Source organism: Heptranchias perlo, unplaced genomic scaffold, assembly GCF_035084215.1.
Source record: "Heptranchias perlo isolate sHepPer1 unplaced genomic scaffold, sHepPer1.hap1 HAP1_SCAFFOLD_90, whole genome shotgun sequence".
In the NCBI taxonomy this organism is placed as follows: Eukaryota; Metazoa; Chordata; class Chondrichthyes; order Hexanchiformes; family Hexanchidae; genus Heptranchias; species Heptranchias perlo.
The window spans coordinates 1,877,111-1,898,089 of record NW_027139940.1 but is presented as its reverse complement, the minus strand read 5'-3'; the positions used below and the strand labels follow the sequence as shown (position 1 = coordinate 1,898,089).

The 20,979-nt window shown below is 45.3% G+C and overlaps 1 protein-coding gene across 1 annotated transcript; it reads left to right on the top strand.

Moving 5' to 3' along the window:
* Positions 1 to 8,087: 8,087 nt before the first annotated feature.
* On the top strand, positions 8,088 to 20,610 carry LOC137319844 (probable G-protein coupled receptor 139). The gene is made up of 3 exons (XM_067981760.1): positions 8,088 to 8,205; positions 16,889 to 17,035; positions 19,712 to 20,610. The coding sequence occupies exons 1-3, from the start codon at positions 8,088 to 8,090 to the stop codon at positions 20,608 to 20,610; spliced, it is 1,164 nt and encodes a 387-aa protein (XP_067837861.1).
* Positions 20,611 to 20,979: the final 369 nt, after the last annotated feature.

Here is a 20,979-nt window from a genome sequence, read left to right as displayed (position 1 = left end):
CATGGACACTACCTGTGTCCCTGGCGACCATGTGTGCAGGAAGTGTGTCCAGCTGCAGCTGCTGGCTAACCGTATTTCGGAGCTGGAGCTGCGGGTGGATTCACTGTGGAGCATACGTGATGCTGAGACGATCGTGGATAGCATGTTCCGTGAGGTGGTCACACCGCAGGTAAAGATTACGCAGGCAGAAAGGAAATGGGTGACCGCCAGGCAGAATAAAAGGACTAGGCAGGTAGAGCAGGAGTCCCCTGGGGCCATCTCCCTCTCAAACAGATATTCTGCTTTGGATACTGTTGGGGGAGATGGCTTATCAGGGGAAAGCAGCAAGAGCCAAGTTCGGGGCACCACGGTTGGCTCTGCTGCACAGGAGGGGAGGAAGAAGAGTGGCAGGGCTATAGTGATAGGGGTTCAATTGTAAGGGGAACAGATAGGCGTTTCTGCGGCTGCAAACGTGACTCCAGGATGGCATGTTGCCTCCTTGGTGCTCGGGTCAGGGTTGTCACGGAGCGGCTGAAGGGCATTCTGGAGGGGGAGGGTGAACAGCCAGTAGTCGTGGTCCATATTGGTACCAACGACATAGTTAAAAAAAGGGACGAGGTCCTGCAAGGCGCATTTAAGGAGTTAGGAGATAAATTAAAAAGCAGGACTTCATAGGTAGTGATCTCAGGATTACGACCGGTGCCACGTGCTAGTGAGTATAGGAACAGGAGAATAGACCGGATGAATGCGTGGCTGCAGGGATGGTGTAGGGGGGAGGGATTTAGGTTCCTGGGACATTGGGACCTGTTCTGGGGAAGGTGTGACCTGTACAAGCGGGACGGGTTACACCCGAGCAGGACCGGGACCAATGTCCTGGCGGGGGTGTTTGATAGTGCTGTTGGGGAAGGTCTAAACTGGAGTGGCAGGGGGGATGGGAACCTTAGCGGGGAGTCAGAAGGGAGTAAATTTGAGAGCAGCAAGAGAGGGGAAGACCCAGGGGAAGTTTACAATACAAATAGTACAAACAGTTGTTCAAGAACAAGTGAAAGGGAAAAGCGTAGGGCAGCGGAAAGAAAGTGTACTTTAGGCACGACAGATGAAGTAAAAACAAGAAGGCGTAAGGCAATTAACCCAGCATCAAAGCTGAAGGTCAGGCGAGGGTGTGTGGCCTAACTAAGAGTTCCATATACAAATGCACGGAGTATAAGGAATAAATTAAATGAACGACAGGTTCAAATTCAAATTGGAGGGTGTGACATGGTAGATATTGCTGAGACATGGCTGCAGGATGGTCAGGATTGGGAACTAAATATACCGGGTTATAATGTCTACAGGAGAGACAGGGAAAATGTAAGAGGGGTAGGAGTAGCCTTAGTGATTACAGATGAAATTACTTCACAGATAAAGGAGGATATAACGAGAGGTAAACAGCCAACAGAGTCCTTATGCGTTGAATTGCAAAATAGGAATGGATCTAAGACTAGAGTGGGAGTTGTGTATAGGAGCCCTGGCAGCAGCTCTGAAGTGCTAGATTGTATAAATGCAGAGATTAGACAAGCGTGTAACAAAGGCATAGTGTTCTTAATGAGGGACATTAACCTTCACATGGATTGGGAAAAGCAGACTAGCAACTGTCAGAAAGTTAGAGAATTTCTTGAGCGTGTCTGGGATAGTTTTTGCACAGCAATATGTCCTAGAGGCAACGAGGGTGCAAGCCATACTAGATTTAGTAATGCGTAATGAATCAGATTTAGTTAACGGCTTAAATGTGCGTGAATATCTATCCAATAGTGATCATAAGATGATCGAGCTCAAGGTAGTGTTTGAAAGGGAAAAAAGTGAATCAGCTGCTAAGATTCTAGACTTGGGCAAGGCCGACCTCAGTGGGATGAGGCAGAGACTGTCCACAGTAAACTGGGCAAATCTGGTAATGGATAAAACGACTGATGATCAGTGGGAAATGTTTAAAGAAACATTTAACGTGATACAGAATCGGTTTATACCCCTGAGGTGCAAGAACTCTACTTGCCAAAACAAACAGCCATGGACTACTAAAGAGGTAAGGGACAGTATAAGACATAAATAAAGGGTATACAAAAAGGCAAAAAATGACACAGATCCTGGCGAATGGGAAAGATACAAAGATCAACAAAGGGTCACAAAACAAAGGGTAAGAGCTGCAAAAAGAGAGTCTGAAAAGAAACTCGCAAGGGATATCAAAACCAATACGAATAACTTTTATCGTTATGTTAGGAAAAAGAGGGTGGTCAGGAGCAGTGTTGGCCCCTTAAAAAATGAAAGTGGGGATATTGTCATTGACAATGGGGAATTGGCGGACGTGTTGAACAATTACTTTGTGTCAGTATTTACAATAGAAAAAGAGGATAGCATGCCGGAAATCCCAAGAAAACTATTACTGAATCGGGGACAGGGACTCGATAAAATTAATAAAAGTAAAGCAACAGTAACGAAGAAAATAATAGCACTACAGAGTGACAAATTCCCAGGACCAGATGGTTTCCATTCCAGGGTTTTAAAGGAAGTGGGCGAGCAGATTCCAGATGCCTTAACTATAATCTTTCAAAGTTCTCTAGATTCAGGAACTGTCCCTCTAGATTGGAAAATTACTCATGTCACTCTGCTTTTTAAGAAAGGAGAGAGCGGGAAACAGGGGAATTATAAACCAGGTGGCCTAACATCAGTTGTGGGGAAAATGCTGGAGTCTATAATTAAGGATAGGGTGACTGAACACCGTGAGAATTTTCAGTTCATCAGAGAGAACCGGCATGGATTTGTGAAACGTAGGGCGTTCCTGACAAACCTGATTGAATTTTCTGAAGAGGTGACTAAAGTAGTGGACAGGGGAATGTCAATGGATGTTATTTATATGGACTTCCAGAAGGCATTAGATAAGGTCCCACATAAGAGACTGTTAGCTAAGATAGAATCCCATGGGATCGAGGGAAAAGTACGGACTTGGTTAGGAAGTTGGCTGAGCGAAAGGGGACAGAGAGTAGGGGGAATGGGTAGGTACTCACATTGGCAGGATGTGACCAGTGGAGTCCCGCAGGGATATGTCTTGGGGCCTCAATGATTCACAATATTTATTAACGACTTAGATGAAGGCATAGAAAGTCTCATATCTAAGTTTGCCGATGGCACAAAGATTGGTGGCATTGTAAGCAGTGAAGATGAAAACATAAAATTACAAAGCGATATTGATAGGTTCGGTGAATGGGCAAAACTGTGGCAAATGGAATTCAATGTGGACAAATGTGTGGTCATCCACTTTGGATCAAAAAAGGATAGAACAGGGTACTTTCTAAATTGTAAAAAGTTAAAAACAGTGGATGTCCAAAGGGACTTAGGGGTTCAGGTGCATAGATCATTGAAGTGTCATGAACAGGTGCAGAAAATAATCAAGAAGGCAAATGGAATGCTGGCCTTTATATCTGGAGGACTTGAAGTACAAGGGGGCAGAAGTTATGCTGCAGCTGAACAAAACCCTGGTGAGACCGCACCTGGAGTACTGTGAGCAGTTCTGGGCACCTCACCTTCGGAAGAACATATTGGCCTCGGAGGGAGTGCAGCGTAGGTTTACTAGAATGATATCCGGACTTCAAGGGTTAAGTTAGGAGGAGAAATTACACAAATTGGGGTTGTATTCTCTGGAGTTTCGAAGGTTAAGCGGTGATCTGATCGAAGTTTAGAAGATGTTAAGGGCAACAGTTAGGGTGGATAGAGAGAAACTATTTCCGCTGGTTGGGGATTTTTGGAGTAGGGGGCACAGTCTGAAAAATAGAGCCAGACCTTTCAGGAGCGAGATTCGAAAACTTTTCGACACACAAAGGGTTGTCGAAGTTTGGAACTCTCTTCCGCAAACGGCAATTGATACTTGCTCAATTGCTAAATTCAAATCTGAGATTGATAGCTTTTTGGCAACCAAAGGTATTGAGGGATATGGGCCAAAGGCAGGTAGATGGAGTTCGATCACAGATCAGCCATGATCTTATCAACTGGCGGAGCAGGCACGAGGGGCTGAATGTCCTACTCCTGTTCCTCTGTTCCTATGTTCCTATAATATGGAGACCAGAGCTGTGCACAGATCTGAAACGTGCACTCTGTTTCTTTCTCCACAGATGCTGCCTGATCTGCTCAGTGTTTGCAGCACTTTCTGTTTTTATTACAGTATTCCAAGTCTGGTCTAACCAAGGTCCGATAAAAGCTGAACAAAACGGGTTCGATTTTACACGTAAATTGCAGGTGCGTTGGGGAGGGTGGGGGGGCGGGGTGGTTGCGAAAATTGCAGAAATGCACAGCGGGTTCGGAAGCTGGCTCCAACCCGCCGACTTCTGAGTTCCCGACTCACGTACATCTGTGCGCGCAGGCGTCCCGAATCCGGAAGTCCCGTCCGCAATGAAAGCCGACGGGGTGATCGTTGAAAAGCCAAATGTACCTCATTGAGATACTAAAGGCATTTTACTTCTTACATGGTAGGTCGTTCGAACGATTTTTAACTTACCTCGGCGGCTTTAACAAGGCTTCTGATTGACGCCTGTTAAAACCAGATATGAAATGCCGGATCAGGCAAAAAGAAACGAAATAAATTAACGAACAAACCATTGCACGAAATTAAAACACAAAATCAACCTACCTTTCCACCCTGTTCCGATATCCGATGTTTTCCTCTCCAATCTCCCCCTCTTCATCGCCCCCCGCCCCGCCCGATGTCCCCAGCCGTCTCCCCCTCTTCACCCTCCGTTGTTTCTATTTCCGATCTCCCCCTCATCACCACGCCCCCGGATGTCCCCCCGAGCTTCCCCTCTCCCCAGATCTTCTCCTCTCCGCCCAATCTTCCTCTTCCCCCCCCCTCCACCCCGATCTTCCACTCCCCTCCCCCGATCTTCCCTTCCAGCGCCGGATAATATCTCGCTCTCTCTCTTTCTTCACCCCCGGCTCCCCGCCTCGCGTTGCAGCTTCTGTCAACAGCCAGCTTGTCAATCAGGCTGGCTGCCGAGCGTGAAACCCGGAGAGAACTTTAATCACCATCAATTACAATGTGATCGCGTCAGAAATGGTAAGTTTTGTTTATTCGAGTTTGCCACGAACACCTTCACCACCAAACCCCCTCCGCTGCCAACCCACCACCATTTCAAAATTGAGCCCAACTTCTCTGGTTTTCAATTCTATTTCTCTACAGATGAACACAGTGTTTGCATTCTTTTATGGCCGAGCCCCTCTGTTCGTTGGCTGCCTTGCACCTCAGTAAGATGGCTGCTTATAGCCGGACGTTTTGTTGCAGGTTCAGAGTGGGAGTGAATCCTCTTTACCCGAGGTACATGTGCATGAGCTGACACTGAAACACACATGGTATCAGTTGGGAGTCAATTGTTCCCTTTTAATCACTGTATCGTGTACATGCACAGGAGCCGGCACTGAAGCACACACAGGCTGTACAGTACCAAATGGGGGTGAATCAATCTCCTTTATCCACACTTTGCTATACGTGTATAGGAGCTTACACTGAGACACACACGGACCGTACGGTACCAGACAGGAGTGAATCGTTCCCTTTTACCCACTGTCTACTGTACATGTTCAGGAGCTGACACTGAGACACACACGGGCCGCACAGTACCAGACAGGAGTGAAGAGTTCCCTTTTACACACTTTGTTCTGTACATGTGCAGGAGCTGACACCGAGACACACACAGGCCGTACAGTACAGAGAGGGAGATACAAACTGAGACAGACATTTTGTTTAATTGAAAAGGCAGTGATTTTGAATGAGGTGCAGGCCTCATTTTTTGTTTATTCAGTGCCAACATTTTGTGTTAACCCAGCACTGGGACATTTATTACAGAGTACCACTGCTCACTGGAAAGACACAGAGGCCAGGAAATACAAAATGAAACACAGATACAGGTCTTGCCGTTATGTTTAAAAACTGGTGTTTTATTTTAAAATATTGAATAAAGGTTTCTCAAAACTATATCCCAGATCTTCCAACCTGCAGACCAGACCCGACCAATCTACCAATCTGAGTTTTAACCAGTCCACTTGCCTGTTTCTGTTTCAGTCTCTCTCTCTCACACCCTCTGTCTCATTCAGTCCTGCTCTGTTTCTCTTTGTTTTCCTCTCTCTGTTTCTCTCTCCCTCTGATCTTTGCAGGGGAAACAGTTTCTCCCTACTTGCTCTATCAAAACCCCATCATGATTTCGAATACCTCTATTATGTCTCCCCTTAACCTTCTCTGCTCTAAAGAGAACAATCCCAGCTCCTCCAATCTCTCCACATAACTGAAGTCCCTCATCCCTGATATCATCCTAGTGAACCTCAGCTGCACCCTTTCCAAACCCTTGACATCCTTCCTAAACTTTGGTGCCCAGAAGGGTACACAATTCTCCAGCTGAGATCTAACCAGTGATTTGTAAAGGTTCAGCATAACTTCCTTGTTTTTGTATTCAATGGCCCTATTTACGACGCTGCACATCCAATACACCACTTAACCGCTTTATCAACTTGCCCTGCCACCGTCAAAGATTTATGAACATGCAACTCCATGTCCCTCTGCACTTGCAACCCCCTCAAAATAGTACCATTGAGATTAAACTACCTCTCCATGTTGTTCCTCCCAAAGTGCATCACTTCACATTTAGCCGCATTAAATTACGTCTGCCACGTGTCTGCCCATTTCAACCAATGTCCTCCTGACATCTGCTACTATCCTCCTCACCATTTACTACGTTGATAGGTTTCGCAATATCTGTAAACTTCGAAATTGTACTACCTATACCAGGTCATTTATACAGAGCAAGAGAAGCAATGGTCCTAATAACGACCTCTGGGTGACCTCACTGCAGACTTCTCTCCAGTCAGAAAAACATCCGTTCCCAACTACTCTCTGCCTCCTATCTCGTAGCCAATTTACCGAGGTAACCACCGGCCCTTTCATACCATGTGCTTCTATTTTCCGAATAAGTCTGTTATGTGGTACTTTATAAAATGCCTTTTTTGAACTCCATATATTGAAAATCTACTGCACTACCTTCATCGACCCTCTCTGTTACTTCATCAAAGAACCCAATCACGTTAGTCAGCCATGATTTACCTTTAACACATCCGTGCTAATTGTCCCTATTAAACCATGCTTCTCCAAGTGAGAGTTGATTTTGTCCTTGTCAATGGTCTCTTGTACTTTTCCCACCACTAACGTTAGACCGATTGGCCTGTATTTAACTTGCTTATCCCTCTCCACTTTTTTGAACAGGGGTGTAACATTTGCAATCCTCCAGTCCTCTCACACCACTCCCATATCCAAGGAGGATTGAAAGATTGTTGTCCGAGCTTCTGTTGACAACATCCTTGCGTGCCTCAGCAACCTAGGAAGCATCCCAAATGGACGGGGTGACTTGTTAACTTTGAGTAATCCCAAACTATTTAGCATCTCCTTCCTATCTAATTTTATCCAACCCAATATCTCTACTCCCCTCCTCTACTGCGACATTGACTTCATCTTCTTTTGTGAAGACAGATGCACCGTAGTCATTCATTACCTCAGTCACACCCTCTGCCTCCACAAGAAGATTGCCTTTTTGTCCCTAATCGGCCCCACTATTCCTTTAACTATCCTTTTACTTTTTCAACGTGTATAAAATATTCCTGATTTCCTTTTTATGTTACCTACGAATCTTTCCTCAGACGCTCTCTTAGCCCTTCTGATATAGTTTTCAATTCCCCCTGCATTCCCTGTATTCCGCCTGGTTTTCAAATGTATTCTGTTCCGGACATTTGTCGTAAAACTCCTTTTTTCAGTTTTATTTTAACGTCTATTGCCTTTGTCATGCAGGAAGCTCTAGCTTTGGATGCCACTGTTTTCCTTCTTATTGGAATATACTTGCTTTGACAATCTCTCGCAAAAAGCTTAAAAAATTCACAATTGAGGAAAATAAACATTTGCAATTTGGAAAGTCTTCTCTTTCGCAATTAGTTTCTGAAATTTCAGTTCGCATGATGAAATATCAATATTACACCATTCCGTGCCTTTCCACACAAATCCGAGAAGGAGGAACTGTTGACAACGCAGCATTGACGCACGGGTATGCAAGATGGCGTCAAGCACAACGCGCATGCGCGATTCGGCCGCATTCGAAATCGAGGAAACATCCACTGACAACGGATACGAAGTGACGATCAGCAAGACAAAATGTTGGAAATACTCATCACGTCAGACAGCATCTGTAGAGAGAGAAACAGAGTTAACGTTTCAGGTTCAAGACCTTGCATTTGAAAAGGTAACCCTGTTTCTCTCTCCACCTGTGCTGCCTGTCCTGCTGAGTGTTTCCAGCTGTTTCTGTTTTTGTTTCAGCATTTCTGAATGAAGAGTGTGTTGATTTTGTCAACTATTAGGCAGCGAATAGTTATGATCTGGAATGCACTACCTGAAAGGGTGGTGAAAGAAGATTCAATGGTGGCTTTCAAAAAGGTTTTGGATAAATATTTGCAGGGAAAAATATGCAGGGCCACGGGAAAGAGCAGGCAATGGGACTAATTGGATTGATATGTAACCCGGAAGTCAAACGGAATATTGGCCTTTATTTGTACGGGGATGGAATATAAAAGCAGGGAAGTCATGCTACAACTGTACAGGGTACTGGTGAGACCACACCTGGAGTACTGCGTACAGATCTGGTGCCCTTATTTAAGGAAGGACATACTTGCAATGGAGGCAGTTCACAGAAGGTTCACTCGGTTGATTCCGGGAATGGAAGGGTTTTCTTATGACGAAAGATTGAACAGGTTGGGTCTATACTCATTGGAGTTTAGAAGAATGAGAGGAGATCTTATTGAAACCTACAAGATTCTGAGGGGACTCGATAGGTCGATGCTGAGAGGATGTTACCGCTGATGGAGGAATCTAAAACGAGGGGACATAGTCTCAGAATAAGGGGTCGCCCATTTAAGATGGAAATGAGGAGGAATTTCTTCTCCCAGACCGTCGTGAATCTTTGGAATTCTTTACCCCAAAAGCTGTGGAGGCTGAGTCATTGAATGTATTCAAGGCTGAGTTCGTCAAATTTTTGATCAGCAAGGGAATCAAAGGGTGCGGGGAAAGGGCGTGAAAGTGGAGTTGAGGTAAAAATCAGATCAGCCATGATCTCAATAAATGGCGAAGCAGGCTCGCTGGGCGGAATGGCCTACTCCTGCACCTATCTCTTATCGCCTTGTGCTCTGACGGTCTTCTGCTTTTACAAGGGCTCCATGGGCCCAATGGCCTTCTGTGCTTCAACGATTCGATGATTTCCAATCACATCTGCGTGGTGACGTCATCTACATCGGGCATGCGCAATTTAGGCCGCGTTGTCAATGGCTCAACGACATTGACAACATCGCTCCCAATGAAAGCGTCCTATAATATATATACGATCCAATCACTTTTATTGGTGACATTTGTCTTTAATTATTAACCCCAGTCCCCCTGTTATTTACTATGTTCTATGGTGTGTATATTTGGTATTTAATCTTTAATCTTTTGAGACTGTGGGGTAATCGGTTCAGTTCAACTGGAGAGAAAAAACTGATTTCGCTGCAGGAATCGAGGCTCGGACTGAGAGTGGCAATTTGATCATTTCATTTTATTAACGTTATTGATCTCAATAGATCAATAGGTAGATTTTCTGTCCCTCCCCTTTAACCGGGTTTCAATCCGAAAGGACATTCAACAGGTTTCAGGTCGAGCTGAGCGAGCGCCATCTCCCCTTGTGACGTCAGAGCCGCAGGTAGAGGGTCATGTGAACCAGCCCACTCCCCCTCCAGCGCTGCTTCTGCAGGATGTCTTCGGGATGTGGGCGGCGCTGGCACCTCCGACATTGATTGCCCATCCCTTGCTGTCCTGAGAGGGTGGCGGTGGGCCTTCTTGAACCGCAGTAGTCCATGTGGCGCAGGTGCTCCCACAATGCCCATTAGGGAGTTACTCTTTGTCACGGTTTGATACAAACCTTTGACTTGTTCGGCCACTTCAGAGGGCAGTTCAGAGTCAACCACGTTGGAGTTGGACTGGAGTCAAATGTAAACGACACCGGGGAAGAACATTAGTGAGCCACTTGGGTTTTTACGACACTCCGACAGCTGCATTGTCACTTTTACTGACAATAGCTTTTTATTTATTTTCACTGAATTCAAGTTCTCAAACTGCCACATTTGAGACAGATTGAAGAGATGTTCTCTGGATTATTAGTCGATTTCTCTTCAATTCCAGTCCAGTAATATACCCACTACACTAACATACCCATCTGGGGTTGAATGTTCTCCAGTGGGGCACTGGATAAATGCACAGACGGGAAGCCACAGGGTGGGGCTCAGTCTGGGCTGCAATGGGACACAAAAATTGGAGTTAGTATTCCTTGGTTTGGGGCTAACATTGCCTCGAGTTCCTGCTTCGTATCCAGTGACCATATGGAAAAGTGCACGAGTCTGGGTTCAGGATGGGGGCAGGGTCTGTATAGCTGAGGTGGGTCCAGCATCCAATAGCGACCATAAACCGCTATCTCGGGCCCGACGAGGAGTATCCTATTGCATTTCCGAATATCAAACACTGCCACATTAAACTAATTCTGCAGAACAAGTAGTTCACACATGGGACATGGTCAGGGCCTGTTAACAGACATTACTCACTCACAGTTTGCGGGAACAGACAATAAATGTACCGGGCTTAAGGCCAGAAAATCAGGAGAAAGTACGAAATAAAAAGACTGTAGAGAGATGTAGCGAAAGGAGATGAGGAAGCGAAGGCCATGCCATTCTTCCCCGTGCAGAGGGAACAATGAAGAATAGATAGATGATACTGCACAGGCGCATTGAAAAGAGATTAACCAGATACAGGGAGGACGCGTTTTCATAATGGCATTATGTTTGGACGACGCCTGGATATTTAATAGTTGAACAGGCACGGCCAGTCCCACTCAGCTGGGCAAATTGGAGAAACGATGGAGGAGCATGGCCTGGTCAACCATGTCAAAGGCTGCAGAGAGTTCGAGAAGGATGAGGACGGATAGTTCACCATGGTCACAGTCGCACAGGCTCGCATTTGTGTCTTTCATTTGTGTCGTTTAACTGCTGTGACGGGCAGAATACCGCTTGGAGAGGTTTACACATTGAGTTGCAGGAAAGACGGGCACGGATTTGGGAGCCGACAATATGTTCAAGGACATTGGAGAGGAAAGGAAGATTGCAGATAGGGTTTGCTTTGCAAGGACAGCTGGATCGAGAGTTGTTTATTTTAAGGAGAGCGAAAATTACGGAAGACACTAAAGGGAGGGATTAAGTACTTGAGGAGAGGGAACCGTTTACAATGTCAGGTAGCATGTTGGCTACGTCGGGAATGTGGTCGGTCAGCAGTTTAGTGTGAATAGAGTTGAGGAGCAAGGAGGTGGGTCATAGACAAGATGTGCTCGGAGAGGGGAAGAGGGGAGAAGGGAGAGAAAACAGAGAAAGATGCAAGTTCTGGGCTCGGGCAGGGTGGTCGTGGGGGTAAGTTTGGCTTGCTGGGCTAAGGGAATGGAGGGATGCGGGCTGAACGGCTGGTCGCAATTTTTATGTCAAAGAAGTCCTCCAGCTCTTTGCACTTGTTGTTGGCGGTAAGGGTGGAGGGTCAAGGGATTAAGAAGACGGTTGGTAGTGGAAATGAGAAGCCGGCGGTTATCTTTGCATCCCAGGATGATCCTGGATTAGGAAACAGTTTCCACAGAGTGGGACCCGAAAGTGCTTCATGTGATCCAGCCAGATCTGGCGATCAATGAATAAACCAGCAGTCCGCCATAAAAGTTCAAATCTATGTCTTTTGGAGATAAGAGCCATACCAAGGGGGAAAAACAGGGTTTGCGAGTGTAATGGTTTTATATGGGACAAGGGCATCAAAGGTGGAGGTGAGGGTAAGATTTTGCAAACCGGTAGCTATCGTGAAGATTGGAGGGCCAAAAACTGGGCTTCTGGGAATTTGAAATTGCAGTTGTAAGTGATGGTTTCCAACGGCGGTTGGAGAATGAATTGGGGATAGAAAGGGCAATGGGGAAGGGGAATGTGAGTGGTGAGGGATTCAAGGGGGTGATCAGAGATGGCCTTTTCTGTGATTGAGTCGATAGTAGTAGACATGCTACGTGAGGTGGCAATTCGAAGTTGGCCGTGAATATGGGTAGGCGAGTTTATATGGAGTTAAAAATTAAAGGAGGAAAATGAACACAGAGGAGAGAGGGCAAGGTGAGTTGAGATGGAAGTTGAAATCACCGAGGATGAGAAGTGGCTCGGTGCAGAGGCTGAGGGAGGAAAACAGTAAGTCATAGTAAAAGAGGAGATAGTCGAGATACTGGATGTGCAGAAGAGATAGAGAGTAAGATGAAGCAGAAAAAAAGTGGCCTATGGCAGATGTCAGGTTGATAACACAAGTGAGAACCAGGCTGAATATAGAAAGTTCAGAGAGGAAGTGAAAAAGTAAATACAAGGGGCAAAGAGAGAGTCGGAGAATAGACTGGCAGCAAACATAAAAGAGAATCCAAAAGTCTTCTACAGGCATGCAAACAGTAAACGGGTAGTAAGAGAGGGTTGGGACCGATCAGGGAATCTACTCATGGAGGCGGAGGGCATGGCTGTGTTACTAAATGAGTACTTTGCATCTGTCTTTAAAAAGAAGGAAGATGCTGCTCGAGTCTCAGTAAAGGAATATATAGTTTAGATACTGGATGGGCTAAGAATTGAAAAGGAAGAGGTACCATAAAGGCATGCTGTACTTAAAGTAGATAAGTCACCCTGACGGATGGGATGCATCCTCGGTTGCTGAGGGAAATAAGGCTGGAAATTGCACAGGTGCTACAAAAAATCTTCCAATCATCCTTAAGTACCGAAATGATGCCAGAGGACTGAAGAGTTGCAAATTTGACATCCTTGTTCAAAAAATGGTGTAAGGATAAACCCAACAACTAAAGGCCAGCCAATTTAACCTCGGAACGTGTGAAAATTTTAGAAGCGATAATCCGGGATAGAATTAACAGTCACTTGGACAAGCGTTGATTAATTAGGGAAAGCCAGCAAGTAATTTTTAAATGCAAATCGTGCATTTGAGTTGATTGAGTTTTTTGAAAAGTTAACAGAGAGGGTTGATGAGGGCAATGCGGTTGATGTGGTGTATATGGACTTCCAAAAGGTGTTTGGTAAAGTGCCACGTAATAGGCTTGTCAGCAAATTTGACGCCCATGGAAGAAAAGGGGCAGTGGCAGCAAGGATATGAAATTGGCTCAGTGACGGGAAACAGAGAGTAATGGTGAACGGTAGTTTTTCGGACTGGATGAAGGTGTACAGTGTTCCCCGGGGTTCGGTACGAGGACCACTGCTTTTATTGAAATATATTAATGACATCGACTTGGATGCACAGGGCACAATTTCGAAGTTTGCACATGAAACAACATTTAGAAGTGTAGTGAACAGTGAGGAGGATAATGATAGACTTCAAGAGGCCATAGACAGGCTGATGGAATGGGCGAACAAGTGGCAGATTAAATTTAACGCAGAGAAGTGTGAAGTGATATATTTTGGTAGGAAGAATGAAGAAAGGCAATATAAACTAAAGGGTACAATTCTACAGTGGGTGCAGGAACAGAGAGACCTGGGAATATATGTGTACAGATCGTTGAAGGTGGCAGAGCAGGTTGAGAAAGCGGTTAAAAAAAGCATACGGGACTGACGGCATTATAATTAGAATTATAGAATCATAGACAGTTTACAGCACGGAAGGAGGCCATTCGGCCCATCGAGTCCGTGCCGGATCTCTGCAAGAGCAATCCAGCTGGTCCCAATCCCCTGCACTATCACCGTAGCCCTGCAATCATTGTCTTTTCAGGTGTTTATCCAGTTCCATTTTGGAAACTGATCCCTTTGGCAGTCGGGTTAAGAACCAGAGGACATTGATTTAAGGTGAATGGCAAAAGAACCAAAGGTGACCTGAGGGAAAACTTTTTCGCACAGCGAGTGGTAAAGATCTGGAATGCACTGCCAGAGGGTGTGGTGGAGGCAGATTCAACCATGGCTTTCAAAAGTGAACTGGATAAGTAGTTTGCGCCAGTCTTCAGAGAAGAGAGGGACAATGCAGACATTGTAGTTAAGGAGGAGGAGTGTGAAATATTGGATGGGATAAACATAGTGAGAGAGGAAGTATTAAGGGGATTAGCATCTTTGAAATTAGATAAATCACCAAGGGATTAAATGTATCCCAGGCTGTTAACGGAAGCCAAGAAAATAGCGAAGGCTCTGATCATCATTTTCCAATCCTGACTGGATACAGGCGTGGTGCCGGAGGGTTGGAGGACTGCTGAAGTTGTACCATTGTTTAAAAAGGGAGCAAGGGATAGACCGAGTAATTACAGGCCAGTCAGTCTAACCTCGGTGGTGGCTAAATTATTGGAATCAATTCTGAGGGATAAGATAAACCTTCAATTGGAAAGGCACGGAGTAATCAAGGACAGTCAGGGTGGATTTGTTAAGAGAAGGCAGTGTCTGACGAACTTGATTGCATTTTTGAGGAGGTAACGAGGGTCGATGAGGGTCGTGCATTTGATGTCGTCAACATGGATTTTAGCAAGACATTTGACAAGGTTCCATGAGGCAAACTGATCAAAAAAGTGCAAGCCCATGGGATCCAAGGGAGATTGGCAAGTTGGATCCAAAATTGGCTCAGTGGCAGAAAGCAAAGGGTAATGGTCTCCGGGTGTTTTTGTGACTGGAAGGCTGTTTCTCGTGGGGTTTTTCAGGGCTCAGTACTAGGCCCCTTGCTTTTTGGGAGAGATATGTTAATGATTTGGATTAAAATGTAGCGGGCATGATTCAGAAGTTTGCAGGTGATACAAAAATTAGCATATCGTAGATAGTGAGGAGGAAAGCTTCAGATTGCAGGAAAATATCAAAGGACTGGTCAGGTGGGCAGAAAAGTGGCAAATGGAATTCAATCCAGAGAAGTGTGAGGTAATGCATTTGGGGAGCGCAAACAAAGCAAGAGGGTACACAATAAATGGAAGGATACTGAAAGGTGTAGAGGAAGTGAGGCACCTTGGAGTGTATGTCCACACATCCCTGAACATAGCAGTAGAGGTAGATACGGTGGTTACGAAGGCATATGGAATACTTAACTTCAGTACCCGAAGCACAGAATATAAGAGCAGGGAGGTAATGCTGGAACTGTATAAAACACTGGCTATGCCACAGCTTGAGTACTGTGTACAGTTCTAGTCAGCACATTTCAGGAACGATGTAATTGCACTAGAATGGGTGCAGAGGAGATTTACTCGGATGTTGCCAGTACTGGAGAATTTTAGCTGTGATGTAAGATTGGATCGGCTGGGTATGTTCTCTTTGGAACAGAGGAGGCTGAGGGGTGATATAATTGATGTGTACACAATTATGACGGGACGAGATAGAGTGGATTGGAAGGATTTATTTTCCTGAGCAAAGAGGCAAATAACTAGAGGGCATAGATTTAAATTCATTTGTAGAAGGATTAGAGGGGAGCTGAGGAATACTTTTTTCACCGAGCGACAAATGGGGGTCTGGAACTCACCGCCTGATTAGGTGGAAGAGGCAGAAACCCTCAATGCATTTAAAAAGTACCCGGCTGTGCACCTGATGAGCCGTGACGGACAAGGCGACGGACAAAGTGCTGGAAAGTGGGATTAGGCTGGTTGGCTCATTTTTGGCCGGGGCGGACATGATGGCCTGAATGGCTTCCTTCTGTGCCGTAAATTTTCGATAATTCTACGGTTCTATACTTGAAAGGAAAACAATTGTAGCGCTTACGGGTATAGGGCGGGGTAATGGGACTAGCTGGATTGTTCTTGCATCGAGCTGGCACAGTCACGATGTGCCAAATGGCCTCCTTCCGTGCTGTAACCTTTCTATGATTTTATGACTCTTTGATTCGAGCACTACATTTGTCTCCATTTATTGTCATCGACCAGCTGCGCGACCATCGACAATTCTCCCCTCGCATCTTGATCTGCCTGTAATCGATTTTTCTCATCTATAGTTCTCACACCCGCACATATCTTTGCAACATCCAGGGAACTGTGGCCAGATTTCATCCAGATCTTTTACAAAGATGGTGAGGAGCAAGGGCCGCAACACTGATTCCTGCGGGGATCCACGAGCGATCGATACCCACGCAGGACCATTGCCATTAATAAATACCTTCTGTCCACTACAATGCACCCAATTCTTTATCCAATCCCAGATCTGACCGCTAATCTCACAGGACTCAATTCATTAGGTGTTACCATGTTGAAGGCAGTTTGACAATCACTGTGTACAATATCCGCTGGGCTCCCCTCATCCACCAACCTAATCACTTGATCAAGAATCTCACCAGATTGGTGAGGCAAGACGTTCTTTAGGGTCACACTGCACTGCCATTCTTCTGTGCCCAACTACATCAGTTAAACTTGTGAATAATGTTAGTCTGAGCCCCACTCGTACACAACTCTCACAACAAACAAACTCCGCTCACGGACTTTACACAATGAATTATAAACATCTCCTGTCCAACCGCACATCACCGCTGAACTGCCTTTAAGTACAAACTCCGACTGAGACTAAATCCCACAATTCAGTCCTTTCACCCCCAATGCCCGTTCACATCACGAGATCATTAGTTAGTAATATAATATTTTGCGGTTTGTGGCGTTTTATTCATCCCTCTACAATATATGGTTAATTAAATATTAATGGTATAAAAAGTGTTGTCGTGTAAGGGTATAACTGAACTTTTTTCTTCAGTGACTGTGATTAATTTCAGCCTCCATGGGCCATTATTGTGTCACTGGAGGGTTTCCTGCTGCAATAATTAAGGGTCTCCTTTCAATGTGTTACCTCATAGTGCCAGTGGGAGCATCACCTCCGGCACTAACAGGAATCAACGGCTCGGCAGAGGGTGAAAGGATGAATTTGACTTTGCGAATATTTTGCGCTCTTTTGGATATACAAACGATTTACTATCCGATCATCGCTGTGTTTGCTGTTCCGGGTAAGTCACGATCTCCAACTATTAAATCTGCAATAAGTGTTTAATTCGACGACATTTCTTTTCATTTACTGTTCTGACAAGGGCTGCTGCTGTTCCTGGAAAGTCTATTTATTTTATGAATTCTGAAAGCCATGTTCAAGCATATTACTGTTCTTGTCGTTGATGAAACTGTATCGAGTCATTAACTGCACTCCTTTTGAGTGTCTGATATTGCACTATGGTCGCTTCATGTTATTGGTACAGAGCCACCAATTCACTGGTATCCGTTCCATCAATTGTTAATCCTTACTTTTCACTGTTTTAACACAAGACGTATTGGATTATTAATTTGTTGTCAGTTTTTTATTAACATGTGAACTAGTATCAGACGAGAAATATGTGTTCATGGGTTTATATGAATTTTTAAGTTGTGTTGGGTGTGGTTAATTATAGAGAGTTGCAGAAACTGCCCTGACCCGTAGATTACAAAAAGACGTTTTCACGTTTGAAAATATCTGTGAGTGAATTAGCTCCAGTCGGCGCCTCACAATCCATGATCTCCAGCTGTGCAGTAGTGTCAATGTTTCTGGGCGGTTATGAGATGATTCTAATCATCACTTTGAAATTAGATTTCAATCCCGAGCGGGTCGGGCTCAGTTTTGGGGATCTCATCGCCAGGCCCACCATCAGTGTTTGTCATCTTCTGTTTTACTTCACTTCAATGATTCCAATTGATTGTAACAAGGGAACCATGATTCCCAAATCCTCTAACAGTTTATGGTCTCATATCTCCTGTGTCAATTGGAACCCTTTCCATTCTCACTAAAAGATGAAAAGCACCAGGTTAACACTGCTCACCTTTGTGTTGTTACTTTGCTCAAACTGCAGCGTCAGTTATATGTTCAGCCATTTAACGTGACAGTCCATTCTCACAAATATTAATTGGAATGTGAGTGGAGAGCCGGTCTCTGAATCAGTCACATGATCCACATTACATACTTTGGATGTGAGAGCTCCGATTTCAACAGATAATCCAGTTACTGACTATTTTTACAATCAACCGTTGAATGAACTCCTGATTGAATCTGGAATTTGCTCAATAGTTTCCAACACGATTTGTTTGAATTCAATAACTGTCTTCCCTTGCAGGCATTGTTTTTTTGCTCGGTTTTGATTCCACGGGCTGCCGCTGGCACACAACGGGATATCACAGTCCAGTCTGATCCAGGTCCACACCCGCCGCTCGCTGGTTCATTCCGTCACTGCTCTCCCATATTCCACATGGTGGTCCAGTCTCGCTATCCCCTTTCTCGGTGCATCACATTGGTTCATGTCCATTTTCAAAATGCAGTGATCATGAGCGGGAACCTGGGCTGATTCCCCGTCTTTAACCCATGGTTCTTGGCTAGTAATCAGGAGCAGGAAACTGGGCTTATTGCCCACTCCCTAACCCATAGTTCCTGGGAAGTGTTCAGGAGCAGGAAACTGGACTGATTCTCCACCCCATAAACCACGGATCTTGGATAGAAATCAGGAGCTCGAATCTGGGCTGATTCCACACTCCCCAACCCATGGTTCTAGGATTGTGATCAGGAGCAGGAACCTAAATTGTTTCTCCACTCCTGAACCCATGGTTCATGGATAGTGATCAGAAGCAGGAACTTGGACTGATTCTTCACTCCTTATCCACGGATCCTGGAAAGTGATCAGGAGCAGCAATATGGGCAAATTTTCCACTCGCTAACACACAGTCCCTGGATAGTGATAAGGAATCCGAGCTGATACCCCACTCACTCACCCACGGTTCCTGGATATTGACAGGCAACCTGGGCTGATACACAACTCCCTAACCCAGGGTTCCTGTTTATTGATAAGGAACCTGGGCTGAATACACAACTCCCTAACCCAGGGTTCCTGTTTATTGATAAGGAACCTGGGCTGATAGACAACTCCCTAACCCAGGGTTCCTGTTTATTGATAAGGAACCTGGGCTGATAGACAACTCCCTAACCCAGGGTTCCTGTTTATTGATAAGGAACCTGGGCTGATACACAACTCCCTAACCCACGGTACATGGACAGTGATCAGGAGCAGGAAACTGGGCAGGTTTTCCTGCTTTAACACATGACCCCGGATGATGATCAGGAGCAGGTGTTTGGCAATTGAACCAATGCCCATGTTTCCTCAGAATAATCTGAGATTGAAATCTTCAAACTTCGGGGATTTTAATTTGTTCAGACAGTATCGAGCGGTGGTTCGGTTGAAACGGAGAAATTCCATGTCATCAATAGTCATTTTCTGATTCATGGTCAAAATGTTATTGCTCCAATTTTGTTCAGTTCTGTCCATTTATTTATTTTTCAATTCGGTACAGATCACTCTAAATCCTGGGGCTGAAATTGGTCCTTCCACCGAGCCCGCCGCCCGCTTTACACCACCCCCCATTTTCTTTAAGATTGAAGTCAAAGGAAAACAAACCGAAATCATTCGCTGTGTAAAACCGGCTACCGATTCCCTATGATCCCGTTTTGTGCTAATTGCGAAGACCAATTTCACCCGCTGTCTCCAGCAGAAAGACCCGAATAATCACATCCCAACACTGGACGGACGAACAAATTTCACCTCTCACTCTATCAAACTATTGTTTTTACTCCCAGACTGATATATAACTTTCCTGTTTATTTCCCTTCCTTACAGTTAACTTACTGACCATTGTGATCCTGTCTCGGGGAAAGTGCGGACTCTCCAAATGTGTCACTCGCTCCCTGGTGGCGATGGCAGCGGCGGATCTACTGGTCGTGATCATCGATCTGATACTGAAGAAAATTCCGACACTTCATGATGTGTGGATAGTTGTAGTGTATTATGTCAAAGTGTGTAATTTCCATGCCGTCCTGCTTTATGCAGCCACAGACTGTTCTGTCTGGTTCACCGTCGCTTTCACCTTTGATCGATGTGTGGCTGTTAGTTGCCAGAAGCTGAAAACTAAATATTGCACCGACAGAACGGCGGCTGTGGTTCTCGGAACAGTGACCGTGCTGAGCTGTTTGAAGAACACTTTCTGGTACTTTATGTTTACAGGGCGATATAATCCTTTTAATTTGCCGTTTTTATGCGATACATCAGAAGCTTATGGTTCGTCACGTGTCTTTGCAGCAATCGAATTCCTTCATCATATTCTCACCCCTTTTGTCCCATGTGTTCTGATTCTGCTGCTCAATGCTTTCACTGTCAGACACATTTCAGTGGCCAGCAGAGTCCGCAGGAGACTCCGGGGTCAGACCATAGGAGAGAATGCCAGTGACCCAGAGATGGAGAGCCGAAGGAAATCTATAATTTTACTGTACCTTATCTCGGCGAATTTCATACTATTTTGGGCGGTGTTTCTGGTGTATTCTGTATGGAGAGGAGTGTGGTATTTGGGGCTTGGTTCTATACCTCCATATAATTTTGTACAAGAACTGGGGTTCATGCTTCAGCTCCTGAGTTGCTGCACAAATACTTGTATTTATGCTGTGACACAGAACAAATTCAGAGAACAGTTCAAGAATATGATGAAATATCCGTTCACTCTCATTGTAAAATTCAGTAACTGATGAGAAGAGGTAAACATTTCCCCACTTCAGCGCTCAATCCGACCTAATATTCGGTCCGGCCCGCTATCCCCCCACGTCTGCGATACAGACAGATTGGGGCCGTTCTACTGTTCCCCGGGGTCTGTGATTCAGACACAGTGGGATCGATCTACTCTTCCCCGGGGTCTGTGATTCAGACACAGGGGGACCGATGTACTCTTCCCCGGGGTCTGTGATTCAGACACAGGGGGACCGATCTACTCTTCCCCGGGTTTTGTGATAGAGACACAGTTGGGCCGGTCAACTGCCCCTAACCCGGTCCAAAATGCGGGGGTGGGTCCCATTTGAGCGGAGGGTTGGGCTCCCGCACCATCTCCATGGTTGCTGGGG

Coding starts and splice junctions, on each gene's coding strand:
- LOC137319844 (XM_067981760.1), top strand. CDS start 8,088: ATGGCGTCAAGCACAACGCGCATGCGCGATTCGGCCGCATTCGAAATC. Junction 8,206..16,888: donor ATGTTGGAAATACTCATCAC/GTCAGACAGCAT, acceptor GTTACCTCATAG/TGCCAGTGGGAGCATCACCT. Junction 17,036..19,711: donor CGCTGTGTTTGCTGTTCCGG/GTAAGTCACGAT, acceptor CCTTCCTTACAG/TTAACTTACTGACCATTGTG.